Source organism: Sus scrofa, chromosome 12, assembly GCF_054392235.1.
Source record: "Sus scrofa isolate SSC_HxYL_T2T_F1_AM1 chromosome 12, Sscrofa_HxYL_maternal_Yorkshire_Landrace_v2.0, whole genome shotgun sequence".
In the NCBI taxonomy this organism is placed as follows: domain Eukaryota; kingdom Metazoa; phylum Chordata; class Mammalia; order Artiodactyla; family Suidae; genus Sus; species Sus scrofa.
The window spans coordinates 6,312,521-6,333,620 of NC_139394.1; the positions used below are offsets into that span (position 1 = coordinate 6,312,521).

Consider the following 21,100-nt stretch of genomic DNA (forward strand, 5'->3'; position numbering starts at 1 on the left):
TCATGGATACTAGTCGGGTTTGTTACCGCTAAGCCTTGATGGGAACTCTTGGCTGCCAGTCATGGGGGACTGAAGCTCAGGATGTGCCCTCCTTCCCCGCTCCCCAGAGCTGAGTGATGGGAGGTTGGTGTGTGAGATGCACAGAGACAGGACCATGGCTCTGGGGCCATTTCTGCTTTTAGAATACTGCTGCGTTTTTTATTAAAGAAGAGAATAAAGCATTTGTAAATATATTTCTCTCATGTACACTTCAAAGGTGACGCTGGTGGGCAGCTACAGAACTGGGGAGCAAACAGGCAGGAGCCCTTCCCCGACCCATCCCACCCCATCCCCTCCACCCAGATGACAATGACACACAGAGGGCTGGGCGCTGCCCAGCACCAAAGGACAAAGGGTTCCGAGATGTGTGAACGGAAGGACCAGCGGACAGGGCTCATCACGGTGCCGCCCGGAGAGCAGGGTGGCGCCTCCAGGGAGGGTCGGGCCTGCTTGTTAAGAAAACCCCTTTACCCCTTAGAAACAAATAAGGCATGAAGGTTCCCCACTGGGCTCCCAGCACAGAGGCCAGGGCCACCGCCTTCCACTGGGCTGTGTGGCTCCTCCGATGTCTAAGGTCTCAGGATGGGTGGTGGACAGAAGTGGGAACCCTGAGGAATTGCTCAGGGCAAGCTGGGGACCTGGGCATCTCTTAGCTGAAGTGGACCTTCTGAAGTCTCAACAAGAGATTAAACTCCTGACCCTGGTGGGTCCTCAAAAGCCCCCCACAAAAGTGGGAGGTTAAGAGCATGCATGTTATGGGAAGGAGGAGACATGTGCTACATCCAGTCCCATTTCAATACTGCCCAGTGTGGGGTGGGAGTCTTGGGTGGTCTCCAGTTAAGGGGAGGAGGGGAGGATGCTGGGACTGCAGGCAGGTGGCACATGCCCAGGGCATTCTGGGGGTGGCAGGCACGACCTTGGCCTAGAGGGGAGCGTGGGAGTGAATGAGACATGTCACGGTCCCTGAGATGGGGACAGGCAGAGGCCAAGCTCGGTGAGTCAGAGGAGGCGTGCAGAGATAGAGGGCTCCCCATTGCCCGGACCCCTGGAAGGCTTGATGCCCAGAAGGCATTTCCGGGGCTGGGACCAGGGGAAGCTGGCTCTGAGTTGATTGGCTACAGATCTGCGATGGGCTGAGGGTCTCCAGGGAGAAGCCAGCCTTCACTGGGGCTGGAGTTGGGGCCACTCCAGCCTGGCTGAGGCTTGCTGCTCTGCGTGGCAGAGGCCATCTCTGACCTGGTCAGGACCCTAGGGGTGCGACAGCTGGTGCTAGGCGAATGACAGCACATCACAGCTGGGGGGAAGCAGTGAGCGGTCCAGGAGACCCCTGGAAGCTGCAACAGCTGGCTCTGGGGTCCCCCTTCAAGTGTTTCCAGTTGTGGCAAGGGGTCAGGGAGACCTTGCATTGCAAAACATCCCTCAAAAACCCCCAAACTTTGGGGAGTGGGGGGAAGCCAACTGGTCCAGAATGGCTTTCAGAAGCCTGGCCACAAATCTGAGATCGAAGCCCAGGGTGGGGAAGCGGGGGCTGGGGAGCTGGGGCTCCCCAGGGGAGTGGGGTCGTTTGGCTTTCAAACTCTTGGCTGCGCTTTTGGGCAGAGGAAGGATGGTGAAGGGTCCTGGGAGGCAGGACGTATTGACCGGCTCCCACATCTGCAAGGAACTGGGGTCCCTGGGTCAGAGCGCGGCCTCCCACTGGGGTCTATGGCAGCGTAGGGCTCCTTCACTCACCAGAGGCTGCACGGCCCAGGTACAAGGGACCCCATGCAGGCCAGGAAACTGTCACTTGCTGCTGTGCGTCTTGACTTTGGTGGCGTTGATGTCGGCCTTGGTCTTCTGGATCCTGGAGAAGATCTCCTTGAAGAGAGCCTTGTACTCAGGCTGGCTCTGCTCCAGCCGCTTGTCCACAGCCTCCACGTGCTGGCTCAGGCTCTTCTCACCTGCCTTGGCCTCCCCCTGGCCCTCGTCACCCCCCCGGAGGTCCCTCCACGAGCTGTCCCGGGAGATGGGCCGCGAGGTCTGCACGCCCGCGTGCCGCACCCCCGCCCCGTGCTGTCGGCACTTGCTCAGCAGCTCCTCGTACTTCTCCAGCAGCGCGTGGTACTGCTCGTCCACCTCGCGCAGGATGGACATGCCCCGCTTGCGCACGCTGTTGGCGTGCAGCGTGAGGTTGCCTGCGAGCCGGCTGGCTGGGTCTTTGGCCACGATGGCGTTGAGCGCCGTGTCGCTGCAGCTTTTGCGCACGACGTGGCCCGGGGAGGCCGCCGGAGAGGAGACCCCGTCCTGGGTGCCTGAGTCGTCCCCGCTGCCGGGCTGGGGGTCGTCGGCTTCAGGCGCCTGGGTGAGGGGAGCCAGCAGGGCCTCGGCCAGGTGGTCCTCCCGGCCCAGCAGGTAGGTCTTCGCCTGCTTCATCTGCTGCAGCTCCAGCAGCTCGGCCTCCAGCTCCTGCACGCGGAGGCGGCAGCCCTCCATCTCGCACAGCTGCCGCTCCAGCTCCGAGTACTCCTGGAGCACCGCCGCGTACTCGCGCTCCGCCCGCTCCTTGCGCTGCCGCTCCTGGCTCACCTGGGAACGCAGCACTCCCACCAAGGTCTGCAGCCGCTCGTTCTCCTGCTCCAGGGGCCGTGGGCCCAGCTCCAGCGAGGAACTGTGCAGCCGGAAGGCATCCTCGCATCTGGGGAGGCGGGGAGCGGGAGCACGTGGGAAGAGGGCGGGTGGGCATGGGCGAGCCCCCAGCCCCGTCCCATCTCTCTCCTCCACTGGGCTGGAGGGTCTGTCTGCCCCCCCGGAGCCACTCTCCGCCCTGGGAGGTTGACCATAGCGAACCGCTTCAGCCAGGCTTCCGGCTCTTGGGCTCAGCCAATGGGAAGCCCCACAGGGGGGCCGGGGGCGGGAGCAGAGGGAGGTCCTGGGGAATGTCTCCTCCCTGTCCCTTCCGGGTTACTGCCGGACAGGCAGCGCTCTCCACGCTTTCTAGGTATCAGTCACCTCCCGTCTCCTGGTCCCTTTAGGCCTCAGGATGGGTCAACAGCTCCTCACTGATGCAGCCCTAGGGTGCTGCAGTGTGCCCATGGGTTCCCTACACCTCCCTCCCCCCTCTTTATTAATCAGTTACTTTGGGCGAGGCGCTGTCTCCTGCCAGGACCTTTATTGAAATAGTAAAGAAGTTTCCGTCATGGCTCAGTCGTTAAGGAACCCGACTAGAAACCATGAAGTTGCGGGTTCGATCCCTGGCCCCGCTCTGGGATAAGCCAGTTAAGGATCTGGCCTCGCGGTGAGCTGTGGGGTGGGTGGCGGATGTGGCTCAGATCCTGCGTTGCTGTGGCTGTGGTGTAGGCTGGCAGCTGCACCTCTGATTAGACCCCTAGCCTGGGAATCTCCATATGCTGTGGGTGCGGCCCTAAAAAGACAAAAAAGAAGAAAAAAAAGAAATACTCACTAAATGCACCTCATGGGAGTTCCCGTTGTGGCTCAGTGGGTTAAGAACCTAACTAGTATCCATGAAGATGTGGGTTTGATCCCTGGTCTCCCCAGTGGGTTATGGATCTGTGTTACCTCAAGCTGTGGCATGTAATTCTTTTTAAGGGCTGCACCTGTGGCATATGGATGATTTCTGGGTTAGGGGTTGAATTGGAGCTGCCAGCCTACACTGTAACAAGGCAAGATCCTTAACCCACTCAGCGGGGCCAGGGCGCAAACCTGCATCCTCATGGATACTGGTTGGGTTTGTTACCTCTGAACCACAGTGGGAACCCCCACGTTGTGTATTCTTATATTAGGAAGTCATCCCATTAAAAAACTTAACAGGAACTGAAAGGTGGAGTGGTTAACTCCTCCGGGGTGAGAATTCTGGCTTACTAGACAGGTTACCTTGGATAAGACATACAACCTTGGAGTTTCAATTCCTCCTCTGAGTAGCAGGGATGATAAACCACACCTCACGGTATTGCAATGAGAATTAACTCACTTAGCAGAGTGGTAGGCCCACAGCCAGGGCTCATAAACACCAGCTGCTGACTATCATTTGCAACAGGATCAGCCTCTCCAATAGCCTGGACAATGCAGCAACTTTCGTTCCCACCTGCTGCCTGGCATCCATCCCTTCTTCCCTCCTGTGGCTCACAGTCCCAGGCACTTGGAGACACGGTCCAAGGTCCAGGCTGCTCGCCTACTAGTGGCGCCCTCACCTACCGGGGGCTGGTGCACAGCTCCTTGAGGCAGGGGAAGGTATGGATGGTGCGCCTGCGTTCCCGCTTCTCCCGCCGCACTCGCAGCTGCTCCAGGCCCCGAAGCTGCTCCACCTGGGCCTGCAGCTCCTCGACCTGAGTCTGCAGGCGCTCAATGGTCTCTGACAGCCTGGGGATGGGGTGGGGGACACACGCACAGGAGGGACTTTCAGGAGACGGGGCCAGCCCTCCTCACTGCAGTCCTAGAGGGACTTGGGAGTTGGGGACAGGCAGGCAACCTTGAGCCTGGTGCTGAGGTCAGACTGGGAACTCCTTGTATGCCCAAGGACCCAGGCTTCCCCCCCTCTCCGAGGCCAAGCGGAGCATGTCCCTTCTGTTCTGTATACACCCTTCTATCGCTTATTGCCCTACGCTGCAATAAAATATTTACAGGTCTGATGTCCCTCCCGGAGGGCGGGACAATGTCTCTGCATCCCCATCACTGTATTCCCAGTGCCTAGAACAGCCTGGTGCGGAGTTGCTGCTTAAAGAAGGGTTGTGACCTAAATATTAAACCAGCCCACATGGACAAGGGCAAATGTGGCTTCTGGGAGAAGGAGCCTGAGTCACACCTACTGGTCCATGGGCACACAAGTACACCCAGCTCTGGACCTCTCCTGGCCATCCCAACCTCTCCCGCAGCGCCCGGCCCTCTGCCCTCTGCCCTCTGCCCAGTCCTCACCCATGGATCTTCTGCTGGGCAGCCTTACTCTCCAGCACCAGCTTCTGGTTGGTCAGCTCCAGATCTCGGGCTGCCAGGTCCAGCTGCTCGTACACTTTGGCGTGCTGCTCATTCACGTGCCTCAGCGTATCCAGCTGCTTGGTCAGGTACTGGGGGTGGGGGTGAGAGGTGGGTGAATAACCTTTCAGAACAGGGTTGGGGAAGATGTCTCTGCCTGGGCTCTCCTCCCACCTCTAGGAACAGGTTTGCTTCAGTGTATTCCTGTGCAGCGGAGGGAGGGGTCAAGACGGTGATGCAATATGGCTGCCTGGGATAGTTGCACAGGTTGTAAACTGCACAAGGCTGTTGGATCAAGGCTGGGCCTGCTAAGAGGGTACCTCTTCCTAAGCTGCACAAAGGTACACAAAGGCCAAGGGGCCCTTAATGGGTGGGGGAGCACAAGCAAGGCCCATACGTTCCCTCACCTCAATCTCCTGAACTTGCTCCTCGTTGGTGGAATACATCTGCTGCAGAGACTCCTCCAGCTCCTTGTTCCTCTCCAGCAGCGTTTTTCCCAGCTCTGCGGCCAAGTGCAAGTCTGGGGGGGACAGGGCAGAGAGTGGGAAGAACATGAGCAGCTGAGAAGGAAGTCAGAGGCCCCCCCACTCATGTTCTGAGCATTCATTCTGAGCTGGGCTTCAGGGGTCCCAAGAGAACCAGGACACAGGGGCCACCCTTGGGGAGACCCCCGGCCTGGAAGGGGACGTAAAAGCCAAGACACTAGCCGTTGCTTCTGCCTGGAATGTTCTCTCCCCAGACACTCCCAGGGCTCATCCCTGCCTCCAAGCCTGTGTTTTAATGTTACCTTCTCCAGGAGGCCTTCCTCAAACATTGTTTCAAAGTGGAAAAAAAAAAAAAAAAAAAAATGGAGTTCCCATCATGGCTCAGCAGAACGAATCTGACTAGCATCCATGAGGATGAAGGTTTAATCCCTGGGTTAAGGATCCCATGTTGCTGTGAGCTGTGGTGTAGGTCACAGATGTGGCTTGGATCCCATGTGGCTGTGGCTGTGGCGTAAACCAGCAGCTTCAGCTCCAATTCGCCCCCAGCCTGGGAACCTCCATATGCATCGGGTACAGCCCTAAAAAGACAAAAAAAATCACACACACACCCCCGCTTTGTTTTTCTCCTTAGCCCATACCACCAGCTAACTTTACCAAACAGTTTGCTTATTTATCTTGTTCATCTTCCCTTGACTAAGCATTGCTCACAGTTCAGGGATATCCCCAGGATCTAGAACAATTCCTGGCACAAAGCAGGTGAATAATAAATCTTTTTTTGAAAGAACGAGTGAGTGGACTGTGATAAGAGCATCAGCAGACCCGGGCCAAGTGCCTGCAGACAATAGGTAGGGGAGTGTTCACCATGGGGGCTGGGGGCGGTGGGAGGCTCAGGCAAAGGGCAGTCTTGGAGTTGGGCTTGGAAGACCAAGTGGAGGTCACTGAGGGGGTGGAGGCAGAAGGGCTTGCTGGGTATTAGAACCAGACAAGGCTTCAGGGCTCTTTTGACCAGTCTCCTTATTCTATGGATGACAGGCTGGACAGGGAAGAAAGAGGACCTGCCCAGATCATTACATGGCTTATAGCCACATTGGAAGCAGAATTCAGATTCCCTCTCCCCAGCTGGGTACCATTTGGTCCCAGTGATACGTGCCTCCCTCTGCAACCTTCTCCTTTCCCTGGGCAGCAAAACCAACCCCTTCCCCTAGTCGCCCTGATTCTTGCACCCTGGAGGACTGGAATCTCCTCTCCCTAATGCCAGCCAAAGGTAAATGAACACCTATCAGAGAGGCCAGGGAGTTCCTGCTGTGGCCCAACGGGATCTGCAGCCTCTTGGGAGCCCTGGGTCGCAGGTTTGATCCCCCTGGCCCGGCACAGTGGGTTAAGGATCCGGCATTGCCGCAGCTGTGGCAGGTGGCAACTGTGGCTTGGATCTGATCCCTGGCCCAGGAACGCCATATGCCCAGGTTTGGCCAAAAAAGAAAACAAATAGAGAGGCTGGGAGGGAATCTGGCCTGTGTTTAGGGAGCTGTATGTGGGGAGGGGGGAGGAGTCGGAAGGAATCGGCAGGTGCCAGAATCCCTAAAAATTCTCGTAAGTGCATCTGGAGCTGTGTGAGCGCACCTCGACATTTGGACATTTGGGATGGCTAATTCCCCATATGTATGCAGAACTCCTTTTAGAAACAAAGGGTAATATATTTATGAATATATATTCAAAACACATTTTATAAATAGACTATTATTATTATTATCATTATTATTTTAGCTGCCACATGCAGCAGCTTGAGGTGGGATCTCAGTTCCCAGACCAGGGTTTGAACCTGGGGCCACAGTGGTGTAAGCACTGAGTTCTAACCATTAGACCACCGGGGAATTCCCTAGACTATTTTATATATTTATATGATAAAAATTAAATATATAAATATTTATAATTTATAAATGTTTACAGATAAGTCATCTATATTTAAATACAATATTTAAATAAATATAAATATAAGGGACACCTAGGAGCATGTTATGGTCTCCAAGAGGAGGAGAACTCAATTTGCTACGTTGTCTGTTTGGTGGAAATTCGGTAAGATCACCCCCAGTTCATGATGAAGGGGGAACACCATCGTCCTGCTCTCTCTAGTGGGATGGTGAGTATGTGGCTCATCCATAAACACTAGCAAATAATTCAGGTATATTATTAAAAAAAAAAATCACACACATCAACATTTTTTCCTTGAAATCTGTCAGGTGATCTGCGAAGAGGCCGTTGCTACTGATGCTGCCTCCTGCGTGGGCATCGGGGGACAGGCTCTGTTGGGAGGCTTGTGTGGAGCCCCTGTAACTTAACCTAGAGCTCAAGGTCAAAGGCAGAGTGAGGAAAGGCCAAGAACAACTGCATTGTATGCTCTTCCTTCCAGGTGAGCGTCTGAGCTGTGTGTGTGCGGCCAGCAGCGTGGGCTGGGGCAACTGCAAGTCTATGAACCAAGGATGCTGAAGGCAATGAACGTGACCTGGGCCACCTAGTGATTCACAGACAGGGAGGAAGGGAACCCAACAGAAGCGGTTTGGGGTCGGGGAGAATCTCAGAGACTGTCTCCAGGAAACTGGATCACAATGCAAGCTAAGCTGGCCAGAGCTTCCAGGAGGGATCACGAGAGGAGTCTAGAAGCTGCAGAACAGGGGACTGAGTGGAGCCAAGTGCTGGGGAAAGGACACCAGCTAGATGGGGGCTGGGGACAGTTCTGGGGAGGGTACAGCTCCCCCTGGACCAGAAGGGGAGGGAGCCCTGGGAGTGGGAGAATGGAGGAGCCAGCTAAGCCGGAAGTCGAATCTGGAGTAATATACAGCCTGTCACAGCCAGATTCATGGGCCGGGAAGGTGCTGAGTCTGAACTGGCATGTCCCCGGCCTGGACCCCCAGAGTTTTCTGGGGTCTCCTACAGTGGACGTCAGCAGTTTTGCCCTCTGAATGCCTCCTGAAGTGTTGCCCAGCAGTGATGTTCCAGAGCCTAAGGGTGAAAGACTGGGAGCCAAGGGGGTAGCTTTGAAAATAAACTTTGAAATCCCACTGCCTCTCCTGGTTGGGGTCAAGGCGGGGCTTCATAGACTCTGGAGAAGAGAGGTAGGAAAGGACAGGGATGGGCATAGGGACAAGGGACAAAAATAAAGGGGGAGGGAGGCCATCTACCACCTGGCGGGCCTGCAGCGGTCCTGTCCGCAACCTCCAGGGCACAAAGGTCATGAACTCTGGGTCCACAGAATTGGGGTCCGGTCACCTCCCTCCCCCTGCCATGTCAGAGCCTTCCCCTGAGGCTGAGACTCAAGGTCAGGAGCCTGGGACTTCAAATCTGTGACTCAGCAGCCACCTCTCAGCCCGGAGAGCGGTACCCATAGGGCCAGGCCACACCTGGGCCAAGGTGGGGGAGGGAGGCCGGCAGCGAGAGTGCCAGCGCTTAATAATTAATGGCTTTTTCTATTTTTGCAGGTGCTTGTGGCAGTGGCAGAGGGAACACAGAATGGAGGACCTCGTTTGTCCCAACTGCCTCCCTCCACTGGGACAGACAGCTTCAAAGTCAAACAGGAGGAGCTGGAGGACCAAGCTCCTGAAAGCAACGTTGGGGATATGTCCTCAGGGGACATGGGGCTAGCTGAGAAGAAACACATCCTAGGACACTCAGAGGCATCTAGGGAGCAGCTGGGCAGGAGAGAATTTGGGGACTGGGTTCAGGGTCGGGGGAAGCCACAGGCACCTGATCCCCAGTGTGACTGTGGCCTTTGGACAGAGCTCCCCCAACCACCCAGCCCTCAGTGAGGGAGTCTGAGACGTCCTCCGCCCCCTGCCCCCTCCAGATCATTCCTGCTTTCCAGTCATGCGTGATCTTTTCACATGGCTCTGTGCCTTGGTATAAGCACCCCTCCACCTAGAGGGTCTGCCTCCCTCCTGCCTTCCTCCTGCCTGGGGGCCCCTAGTCACCCTCCAGCTCAGAAGGGACTGTAAGTGGTTTTTGGGTCTCACAGCAGGAGGCCTTCAGAATGTTCTCACTGTCCCCCCTGTTGCTCTGTCCCAGTGGCTGGTTTGATCCCATTTCTGCCTCCTCTGCTGGAATGTGGAGACTCCCAAGGGCAGAGATCATGTCCCCAGGCTCAGCACGACAAGCAGTTCATGGCAAGCAGACATTTGGGTTTGGGTCGAAAGCTCGTTTCTTTGGAGATTGCCTCATTTCTGGTTCCTGGGCTCTGGCCACTACTCAGGCTAGAGGCCAGGCCGACTGCTGCAGACGAGCGAAGCCAGAAAAGCAGGGGCCTGCGGGGCCTGTTCTCCACCTCTGGCCCCAGAGCACGGCCGCCCAGCCCAGCTGGAATCTTGCATCGCTCCCTCTCCGGATGCAGCACATCTCCACCCCTAGTCCCTAGCTCCTTCCTCCCACATCTGGGCTGGGCACGATGCCAAAGGCTTCTTAGGGGAGCAGGAATGAGACGAGACAGCAACAATATCAGCATCTGCCTCCCGGGAGGCCATCTTCCCAGGCACTCAGCTTCCAATCTTTCCTTCCAGGCCTGCCTCTTCCATGAAGTCCTCTCACTGCATCTTATCACCCGCATTCAGTTACAAGCCCAACTCCACCTGCCCAGGTGCACCTAGGAGGCCAGGGATGGGTCTATTCCCAACTCCCAGGATAGTGTCTGACACTTAAGTGGAGCCTGATAGGTGTTTACGCACCGTGAGGTTTTGGGGGCTGGTGCCCAGGATGGGGGAGGGGCTTCTTGCAGCCGTTATTGGGCATCTCACTCCAGGCAGGGAGGCTGAGGGTAGCCTCCAGGGCATAGAGTATGGTACCGTTCAGCCCAGCACCCCACATCCCACACTGGTCCCCCAGAGGCTCTGATTAACCCACAGTACTGAGGACAAGGACACAGGCTCATCTGCCAGCAAATCGGGCCACATGGGGATGTGGGTCAGGGCCAGAAAACAAAGGCTCCGGGATCTGGGTAGATGGTAGATGGCTCACATGAGGGTCAAGGCAGGCGTCTGGGCCCCATGGCTGGAGACGCAGAGCAGAGGGTGTTGGCACACGCTGAACCAGACTGTGTCCATACCCACCGGCTTGCTGAGTGACTGTGGTCACTCCTAGAACATGTTCCCAGCCCCTCCACCTCTGATCATCCAATATGAGGCGTTCTGGGGAGGAGAAGGTGGGTGCGGCAGTGCTCCAGCAGGCCTTGGCCCTGACCCTCTTAGGCCTCCTCCTCCTTCCTGTCCTGACAGCCCCGCCCCCTACTCAGAGTGATGTCACCTCGGCCACCTCATCACCAGCTTCTAACCCCCTTCCAGTCACCCTCTTTGCCCTCAGATGGGAAAGAAGGGAAGGTGGCTCCCTCTTTACTCAGGCTGTGATCTGGGGTATTGCTCAGAATTCCCAAACCTGCCCCCCCCCAAACCTTGCGCCATTTGGGAGAGGAAGGGCCGGGGGACTCCTCCCTTCCAAGGCAGATCGGACTCCTGACCGTCTCTGCTTCTCCACAGGCAAAGTACCGCACCCCCATTCTCTCTCTGGGTAGAGAGGAAGGGAGTTGGGGAAACTTTCTAGGAGTCTTAGAGCTCAGGAGTCCTGGGCAGGGAAGGGAGCCGCTGGATTTGGAATGGGATAACTTCCCCCCGCACACACACCCGCGCGCGCACCCACACACACCTCCCACACAAAACCCCTCTCCGCAAAATAGAACCAAGGAGCCACCTCCTGGCCTCCAAAGACTTCCAGCCAGGACTCTCAGGCCCTCCCCAATATGCCCGGGGCGCCTGGGCAGTTCTTGCCTCTAAGACAGAGGAGGCAATCTAGGTGAAATATGCCCCTGTTGTTCCGGGAAAGAGGAAGACCGCTCCCTCCACTTTTGCAGGTCTCCACCGGTCCGGTTCGAGTCCTCCCGGGCAGCGCTCCCTCTCTCCACGTTCGCATTCTCCAGACGCATCACCCCTCCGAGTCTGCCGCGCCGGGTGCAGATCAGCCCTCCCCGGGGTGTTACTTCCCAACAATGGAGAAGCGGACAGGGGTCGCGGGGCGCTCCCCGATTTGCCACCCCCTGCGCTCACCCTGCTCCAGGTCCTGCTGGTCGTACCAGGGCTCCTCTTCCTCTGCAGTGAAGTCTTCCATCCTGGCAGCCCTCCGCATGGCCCCGCAGGCGGCAGGCGGGCGCTGCGGCGGTGCTACTCAGGGCCGGGGCGCAGGGCCCGGGACAATGCAGCGGAGGCGGGCCGAGCCTCCCGCGTCGCGAACTCGGGCTGCAGCGCCCCCGCCCGCGCCGCGCCCCCTCGCCATCGGCCGCAGACCGTTGGCGCGCCGCCGCGATCCGGCCCGGTCGGGGTCCTGCGGAGCTGGGGGCACCGGGCGGCGGCCGCACAAAGGGTGGAGGGGCGGGGACGGAGGGCGGGCGGCGGCAAGGAAGGCCCAGGCACGCCGACAGGTCTGGGGAGCTAGGATTTCGCGGGCGCCGAGGCGGGCGCCCCCTGCCCCGCTCCGGCCTGCGCTGCCCCGGGACCACCCGGCGACACCCAGAGCCTCCGCTGCATCTTGGCGGGGTTGGCCCCGCGCTTCCCAAGCACCCCGCTCCGCGGGGTGGAGCCAGCTGCCTCTGACCAATCAGGAGACATATGCAAAGCTAGAGGCGGGCCCGAGGGTGGGATCTCCCTGGCGTCCTGGTCTGGCGGTTGCTGAACCAACCCCACCTTCCCTTCAAGTCGGACTCCAGTTTACATCTCAATGTCTGAAATCTTTTTATTTTGTTTACCTATCGTCTCTCTCTCTTCGTCGATCTCCTGAAAGCGATGATCTTCTCTTTTGTTCACAACTGGCTCTTCAGCATCTATTTGTTACCTTCTATGGACACTTAGAATGAATGAAAATTAGTTTACAATTACCTTTAAGAAATTATGTTTGAATGTCTGCGGCCTGAAACATCAGGCCAGGAGTAGTGAACTTTGAGTGTAACCTGCATTCTGGGCCTTTCCCTTTAAGGTCCTGTTTCCCTCTCTTTGGAACCCATATCCTGAATCCAGTTACAGCCATTAAACCATATACAGTTTCACCTATCCGAGCATAGGAGTTTACAGGCTCAGGCATACATGTAACTCATTAGGACCCACCCTGTGCTGGCACTGTTGAAGCACCCTGAGTATAACTAAGTCTGAATATATGTGGCCAATACATCCGACAAAGGACTTGTATTCAGAATATACAAAGAACACTTGCAAATCCACAAGAAAAAGAAAGATAGCACAGTAGAAAAGTGGGTAAAAGACTTGACCAAGCACTTCTCCCATGGCCAGAATGATCCAATAAACATGTGACAGGGTGTTGAACTTATTCAGAAGGGTCAACACCTGTAGAGAAAGTGAGGAGGCAAGGTTGGCTGAGGGAGAGGTTGGGTTGGGATGTGGTCCAACCAGCATCCTCGAGACACTATGTTGGGTCCTCGACCTGTTAAGCCACAATGGGAACTCCAATATGTTATATTTTAATAAAATAGTTTACTTAAGAAGAAAAGGAAAACACCCCATAGCTGACATGCAGGCAGTTTCTGCCCTCATGTAGCTTTCTTTCTGATGGAGATAAATAAACAAACTATTACAACCTGCAACTTGTGCTATGAAGGAAATTAACAGGGTTCTGCAAGAAAGTTTGGGGGAAGGTTCAGGAAAGCCCTCCCTTGAGAGTGACAACTAAGCTGATACAAAAAGGTGCCAGTCCTGCCAAGCTCTGAGGGCAGAGTGTGTTCTAGGCATAGGTGACAGCAAGGTCAAAGGTTCTAAGACAGAAAGAGCTTAACACATATAAGGAACTGATGGAAGCCCAGTGGGGCTGGAGTGGAGTGAATAGAAGAGAGATGAATTGGAGTTAGGGCCATGGGAAGGGGATTTTTTTTTGGGGGGGTGTACCCAAATAGACAAAGAGAACCAATATTTCAGTTGTGAAATATCACTGGCAATTTTGGAGCACAGATTGGAGGGGAGCAAGAGTGGAAGCAAGAAGACCAGTTCAGAGGCTTTGCGGTCATCTACAAGAGAAGAAAAGTGGGATGGGCAAGGCTGGTGGCAGTGGAGGTGGAGCCAGATGAAGAGTGCTCAAGGTGTAAAACTGAGATGTGCAGATGAATTGACTGCAGAATCAGAGTGATGACTTGGACGTCTGGCTTCAGTCACTGGATGGTGGCGATGCCATTGAGATGGGGGCAAAACGAGTCTAAGGGACAAGCAGGTTGGGAGGCTGAGTTCCAGAGGGATCTGGTCGGCATTCCCAAACTGCCAACCTCCTCCCATGTGTTCATTTCTTCCTTCTGCAGCCCTGTGGAAATGGAGCCAGGGCTCCTCCCACCCAGGGAGTTTAGGGAGTCCCCAGAGAACAAGGGCAGAGGGTGTGGGGCTGGGCTTGAGCAGTGAGGATGCTAGCAATGAAAGGCAACCTCTCAACCTGAAAATTCACCTCCAACCCCTGCAGCTAAGGATGCTTTCAACAATGACTTAGATGACACCCATGTCTGAAAACATCCAGCTCCAAAGGCACCTCTCAGCTTTTGGCCTTTACCACACTGGCCACACCCTCCTCATGACCCAAATACCCTCCTTTCCTGGAGCCACCCTCTCCCTGCCCCAGCCACAGAAGCATCGCCTGGCGGGGAGAAGCAGGACACAAAGGCTGGATTCTTATTGCTGCCTGAGCCCTGGGCAGAGCGATACAGGCTGGATAAGCCCTCCCCCCACCCGCATCTCATGAGGCTGGTGGGGGTCAGCTGACGCTGGGCCACCAACTCTACTCAGTTGCAGGGGGCAGAGGGTAGAGGCTGGGGTGGCTTAGGGATGGGGTGCCTGTGGGGCCCTTTGCCTGAGTTGGCTCACAGGAACCCCAGGCTCCTTGTCCAATTTGATCACTCCCCATGCCTTGGGGGCAGACTTAGTATTTTCTAAACTATCCCACGAAGAGGAAAATCGGATCTGCCTTTGAAGAAGGAAATTCCTCAGCCTCCCTGAGCTACCGGCCCACAAGCTCTGGAATCAGGACTTTTCCTCTAAGCAGGGTAGAGAGCCAAGCTCAGGAATGGGCAGTATAACATAATGTTGGTACCCCCAGCACCTGGTACTTCATCTGTGCATCGGGCAAACCTATTTCGTGGTGTTTCTCGGCAGGGGCATCAAGACTTGGCGCCTATGGCCAGAGCCCGAGGTGGCCTCGATGTCCCCAAGCCTTGAGCATTATGAATTCCCCTGGGGTCACTTTGACACTCGGGCCACCTGGAGCGATTCTCGAGCTCCGACTCTCGATTCTCAAGCCGGGAGATGCAAGCCCAGATCCTGGATTTGGGACCAGAGCGCAGAAGCAGGATCCCGGAATCCCAGCGGGAGGGGGAAGAGCTCGGAGCGGGGACTTGACCAGGGAAGAACCCTCCCCTCGAGGGCGAGCGCGGCCCCCTCCACTCCCAGCCCAGCCCAGCCCACCGGAAATGACGGTGCCCGCGCAGGCAGCGCTGACGTTGGAGGGTCTCGGCCTCCGCAGCCACTTGAGCCACCCTGGGGGAGGGGCAGGGTTCCCAGCCTGCGCCTCTGTATCCACCGATCCTACACGCTGCGCATCTCGGGTTGAGGAAAAGGGATCAGGCCACACCAGATCGCCTTCCTCGGTTGGATACGCCCACCTCCTGCAGACTGGGCTTCCCTCCCTGTCCCCAGCCCCGTCCTTGCAGCGCTGGGGGCTTCCATTGCACTGACGGTCTCGCCCCATCTGTCCCCTCCACCAGTCTGAGGTCAGCGCCTGGCGGGGTAAGGCACTCAGTGCATTTGAATGAGCGAGATCAGCTGGTGTCCATCCCCCACCCCGTCCCCCGGACACCATACAAATGCGTCCCAGACAACTGTCTGTTCTGAAAGAGAATTATTTTAGAGGTCACAAGTCCTTGTGGTCAGGAAGCGCTTCTGTGTGTCTGCCTCAAATCCTGTCGTTTAAACCCTCCGGGCCTGTCATCAGCAGAGTGACCTTGAGATGTTTGTGCCGCGTCCTCCTGCGGCCTCATCCTTACTCCTTTCATACCTCCCCGTCGGGGTGTTGGGAGAATTAACTCTTGGCCAAATGCGTAGAACCGTCTTCAATGTTTGCTCTTAGGATTATTATTATTATTATTATTTTGTGGCATATGGAAGCTCTGGGGCCAGGGATAGAATCGGAGCCTCAGCTGCAGTAACAACCGGATCCTTTAACCCACTGCTCTGGGCCAGAGATCCAACCCAGGTCTGTACAGTGAGCTGAGCTGCGGCAGTCAGGTTCTCAACCCACTGCACCACGGCGGGAACTCCTCCCAGGATCACTTTTTTACCTGGAGGATCCTCTTCTTGCCTGTCACTACCCCTCTTCCGGCAGGGCTCCAGAGGGGGGCCGGAGAGACGTCCAGGGGTCTTATCTTCCTCGTAGGGAAGTCACAGGGGCAGGGCAGGCCTGCAGTCAAAGCGGGAGACGTGGGCCTGAATACAACCCCCAGCCTGGGATCCATCTGCCTCCCAGCAGGCTGAGAGCTCCTTGAGGCACATAGCAGGTGCCCGACGAATGAACAAATGAATGCTCTGAGACCCATGACAGAACCGTATTCCCTGGCCATCTCCGCCCCAGAACAAATCCATTTGCTCCCCCTGAAATGTTCCTTAAGGGACTAAAAAATGAATCTGATGGAGTTCCCTGGCAGCCTGGTGGTTAAAGGATCCAGTGTTATCACTGCTATGGCTTGGGTCGCTTCTATGGCTCGAGTTTTATCCCTGACCCAGGAACTTCTGCATGCTGTGGGCATGGCCAGGGGGCAAAAGAAAAAAAAAAAAAAATCTGAGAAACAGTGGGTGAAAACATGTCATTCCTACCGACCAAAGTGGATTACCTAAGTGGCTCCATCTTCGGTGATCACCCAGGAGTTATCTTCATCAGTTAGCCACTGTGTGCTGGGTCAGAGCCATGAGCTGGGGATGCAGAGAAGCAGACAGCTCCAGCCCCTGATGGCCTGAAGCATGCATTTCCATGGGAGAGACAACGTAAATCAATCCAAAAAAGCAAACACATTTAAGATGGCAGTAAAAGTTTTAGGGGTTGAAATAACAACAGCTGGGGATGGTAAGTCTCTCAGGGAAAGAGACTTTTTTCAGGGCCAAACCCATGGCATAGGGAGGTTCCCAGACTAGGGGTTGAATCAGAGCTACAGCTGCCAGCCTACACCACAGCCACGGCAACACCAGATCCTTAACCTGCTGGTCGGGGCCAGGAATCGAACCCAAGTCCTCATGGATACTACCTGGATACTAGGCGGTTTCATTTCCACTGAGCCACAACTGGAACTCCCTCAGGGAAAGAGACTTTTAAGCTAAGACCCTAAAACATGAGAAGGGGACACATGAAGAGTGGGAGGAGGAATGTCTCAGTCAGAAGGAACAACCTGTACAGAGATCTCAGGCAGAAAGAGCTTAGACAGTTTGAAGAAATAAAGGAAGATCAGTGTGGGTGGGACCTGGGGGCTGGGGGAGTGGGAGCAGGACTCAGATCATGTGAGGCCTTGGGGGGTCACAGTGGGGCCCGGAGAAAGTTGACCCTAACCACAGGCTCTGAGGTGTCTTTAGTGGGGAAGCCTTGTGAGCTGCATTTCACAATTCCTCGGGCCATTGTGCAGAGAATAGATTAAGAGGGAGTAGGAGTGGAGGCTGCAGCAGATGGGAGAGGATGGGGACCCTGGCACAGGTGGGGCAGTGGAGATGAGTGAGGTAGAATTGATAATGTATCCGTTTCGGGGAGAACATCAGCGGGTCTTGGTGATGGGTTGGCGGTGGGGTGACAGCAGGGTGGCACTGGATTTCTGGATTTTGAGTACCTGGGAGGTGCCCTTTAAGGAGGAGAGAAGACTTAAAGACAAGGTCAGGAGAGAGAAGGATTGGGCTTGGGGGGAAGAAGTATGGAGGACAGAATCGCCCACCACGTGGCAGTTTTGTATATGGTACCAACTTCTTTGACCCGTCTTCCTTGGGGAGGTGGGCTTAAGTCTGCTCCCCTTGAATCTGGAGGGCTTGGGATCGCTTTAGCAATAGAGTATGGTGGAAGCCACTATGTGTTATTCCCAGGCTGGGTACTCAATGGCCATGGAGCTTCCTCCTTTTTCTCCAGGGACACCCTTTGTGTACGCACCCTTTCCGGCACACCTTCTCAGAGCCCAGCGTCCTCGCTGTGTGTGTTTCCCTCTTCAGCTCCAGCTGAGCCCAGCCTTTGAGTCTTCCCAGCCCAGATATGTGGGTTAGAAGCCTCCAGGTGATTCTAGGTCCCAGCTGTTCTGAGTTAACTCCTCCTCTGGCTATGCTGGTCTTTGCAGCTGAGACCCCAGACTTCATGGCGCAGACAGAAGCCACTTCAGCTGGGTCCTGTCTAAATTAGTAATGATGGAATTTACAATACAATGGTTATTGTTTCAGACCAAGTTTGCTGGCGTGGTTGTTGAACAGTGATAGTATCTAGAACACACATCAAGTTGACAACCAAGTTTCAAGGTCCTACTGTGCCAAAACCATCAGAAATGGCTCTGGAAAGAAAGAAAGAGAGAAAGAGAGAGAGGAAGGAAGGGAGGGAGGAAGGAAAGAAATAAATAAAGGAAGAAAGAAAGAAAGAGAGGAGTTCTTGTTGTGGCACAGAGGAAATGAATCTGACTAGGAACCATGAGGTTGTGGGTTCAATCCCTGACCTCGACCAGTGGGTTAAGGATCCGGCATTGCTGTGAGCTGTGGTGTAGGTCACAGACACGGCTCGGATCTGGTGTGGCTGTGATGTAGGCCGTAGGCTACAGTTCCAATTAGACCCCTAGCCTGGGAAGTTCCATATGCCACGGGAGCGGCCCCAAAAAGAGAAAAGACAGGAAAAAAAAAAAAAAAAAAAAAAAGAGAGAGAAATGGCTTTGAATGAGAGGCAAGACCATGGGGCTCACAATTACTCCTTTGGCATGGCTGAGTAGCACCTGCATTGGTTTTTGGTTTCTTTCTTGAGGTAAAATTGACATATAGTAAAATATATCCACTATGGATATACGTTACATGAACTTTGACAAACATATCCAGTCATAGAACCACCACCATAATGAAAAGGTAGAATCAAAGTATTCCTCACTTCCAGAAGTCTCCTCATAACCTTTGGACAGTCACTTGTCTCATCCTGCACCCAGTCCATAGTAACCATGGATCTGCTGTCCCAATATTTTGCCTTTTCCAGAATGGCATATAGATGACATAACACAGTACATTGCCTCTTGTGTCTGACACAGGGTTTTTGACATTTTTCTTTTCTTTTTTTTTAGGGCCACATCTGCAGCATCTGGAAATTCCCAGGCTAGGGGTTGATTTGGAGTTGCAGCTGCTGGCCTATGCCACAGCCACAGCACTGCGTCTTTGACCTGTGCTTGCAGCGAGGCCAGGGATTGAATCCACATCCTCACAGATGCTAGTGGGGTTCTGAACCTTTGGAGCCACAGCGGCCCATTGTATGGATAAACTGCAGTCTGTTTATTCATCAGATGTTGGACATTTGGGTTGTTTCCAGGTTTTGGTAATTATGAATGAAATTGCTATATGTATGACCCAAGCTTTCTGTGTGGATATATGTCTTCATTCCTACTGGGTAAATACCAAAAGTGGGACTATTGAGTTGTATAGTAATTGTATTTGTAACTTTATAAGAAAATATAAACATGCTCCTTACCCTCACCAGTATTTGATACCGTTAAATTTTAGTTTGTTTTTTGGTCTTTTCTTTTTTTTCCTAGGGCCGCACCTGCAGCATATTTTGGTTCCCAGACTAGGGGTCGAATCGGAGCTGTACCTCCTGGCCTACCCCACAGCCACCGCAACACGGGATCCAAGCTGCGTCTGCAGCCTACACCACAGCTCATGGCAAAGTCGGATCCTTAACCCACTAATCAAGGCCGGGGATCGAACCCACAGCCTCATGTTCCTAGCCGGATTCGTTAACCACTGTGCCATGAGAGGAACTCCTTTGTTTTTTAACACATTCGAATAGGTATATAACAGTTATTGCGTTGTGGTTTCAATTTGTACTTCCCTAATGAACAAGATTCAGAGTTTTTCTTTTTCTTTTCTTTGTCTTTTGTCTTTTTAGGGCCACACCGGTGGCATATGGAGGTTCCCAGGCTAGGAGTCCAATCGGAGCTACAGCTGCTGGCCTACAGGGATCAAACCCGCAACCTCATGGTTCCTAGTTGGATTCGTTTCCGCTGCGCCATGACAGGAACTCCAAGAGTCAGAGTTTTTAATGTCACGTTGGCCTGGCCTAGGGCTGGGTGATTTGTAGGGTGGACTGGATTTTTTTTTTTTTTTTTAATGCCAAATAAAGGTTCTATTCATTTGTTATCTCAAAGTGATTAGAAAAGCCACGGAACCTGGAAGATTTCATCCAAAGCAGAGAAAACCCACCTCTGGAGCAAGGACAGAGCTATCCTGTCCAGTCTGCTCATTCAGTGACATAATGACATCCCTGTCTCCTGCCTCCCACCTCCTCATCTGTCCTACCCTGCCTTTGTGCCTAGATGGTGCGCCTCTCATTTTTCACCTGTGGCATTCCAATTTAAACTAAACGTCACTTCCTTTTGAAGCTGCTAGGATTTCCAGAAGCTTCCGGACACAGCATGCAAGATAATGTTGAAAAAATGCAGCCTCTTTGGGAGTCAGAGTTGGATTTGCCTTTTTGGCTTTGTTCTTTACTAGTTGTGTGATTTGGGGCAACTTAATTGCTTTGAGCCTCAGTTTCCTCTGGTGTAAAATGGGGCGAATACCTATCTCAGAGGCAGGTGTTTGTTGTGTAAGAGGTATTTCGTCACTATTATTATTACTACTGCTATTATTATTAATTTGCCTCACTGAGTTGAACCATAACTAATTCCTTCCTAGTTTCTCTCCCTTGCCAACTGCTCTTAGAGGGCAGACCCTGTGACTTAGGCCCCCTCTGCCCTACCCCTGACACCATGTTGGTAAATACTAGTTCCTCAACATATTTGTTGAAATGGATGAACCTAAAAGAATTCTCAGAGAAGGCAGGTGGCCAGAAAGGAGTCGTGGGACCCAGAGGGGCCTCTAGCTCTCATCAGGGAAGGGACGCTGCTTTCCTGGAGCAGGGACACTGAGTGAACACCCCGCTTCCACCGAGGTTCAGCCTGTGACTGGATTACAGGGGACATGTGGGTTGATAGGTCAGTAAAAGGGGAACCGAAAGAACGGATGCTCAGGGAAAAAAACAAAGTGGGGAGGACAGGGATTACAAGGAAGAAACTGGAGAAGGCTGGTTTTGAAAGTGTGGGCCCAGTGATGGCGTGGGGACCAATGGTGAGGAGCGGGGGCGGGGGACGCGAGGTTGGGAAGGATGCAGGCCCTGGGGGCTGGGTGGTAATGGGAGAGGCGGGGGGGGGGAAGCGGGGGGGAATAACGCACCGACACAGAAGAAAGGGCCTGGAGGCACTGGATCCGGATAAGAAGGACGCCGGGAGGGCTACGACAGTGGATGGGAGCGGCAGACCCCGGGCGCCGGGAGTGGGCGGTGCGGGGCGCGGCAGGTGCGGGGGG

At 54.6% G+C, this 21,100-nt stretch overlaps 1 protein-coding gene and 1 long non-coding RNA gene across 2 annotated transcripts; both read right to left on the reverse strand.

The window, feature by feature from the left end:
* Window positions 1-169: 169 nt before the first annotated feature.
* CDR2L (cerebellar degeneration related protein 2 like) lies at window positions 170-12,069 on the reverse strand. The gene is made up of 5 exons (XM_003482949.5): window positions 11,567-12,069; window positions 5,412-5,524; window positions 4,948-5,096; window positions 4,231-4,395; window positions 170-2,713 (listed from the first exon to the last, which is right to left on the reverse strand). Exons 1-5 carry the CDS (start codon window positions 11,643-11,645, stop codon window positions 1,822-1,824), a joined length of 1,398 nt encoding a protein of 465 aa, XP_003482997.1. The 5' UTR covers window positions 11,646-12,069; the 3' UTR covers window positions 170-1,821.
* A 153-nt stretch (window positions 12,070-12,222) lies between these two features.
* On the reverse strand, window positions 12,223-21,088 carry LOC146398014 (uncharacterized). The gene is made up of 4 exons (XR_014820812.1): window positions 20,969-21,088; window positions 17,673-17,906; window positions 16,384-16,462; window positions 12,223-15,953 (listed from the first exon to the last, which is right to left on the reverse strand). It is a non-coding gene; the product is annotated as an uncharacterized LOC146398014 (long non-coding RNA).
* Window positions 21,089-21,100: the final 12 nt, after the last annotated feature.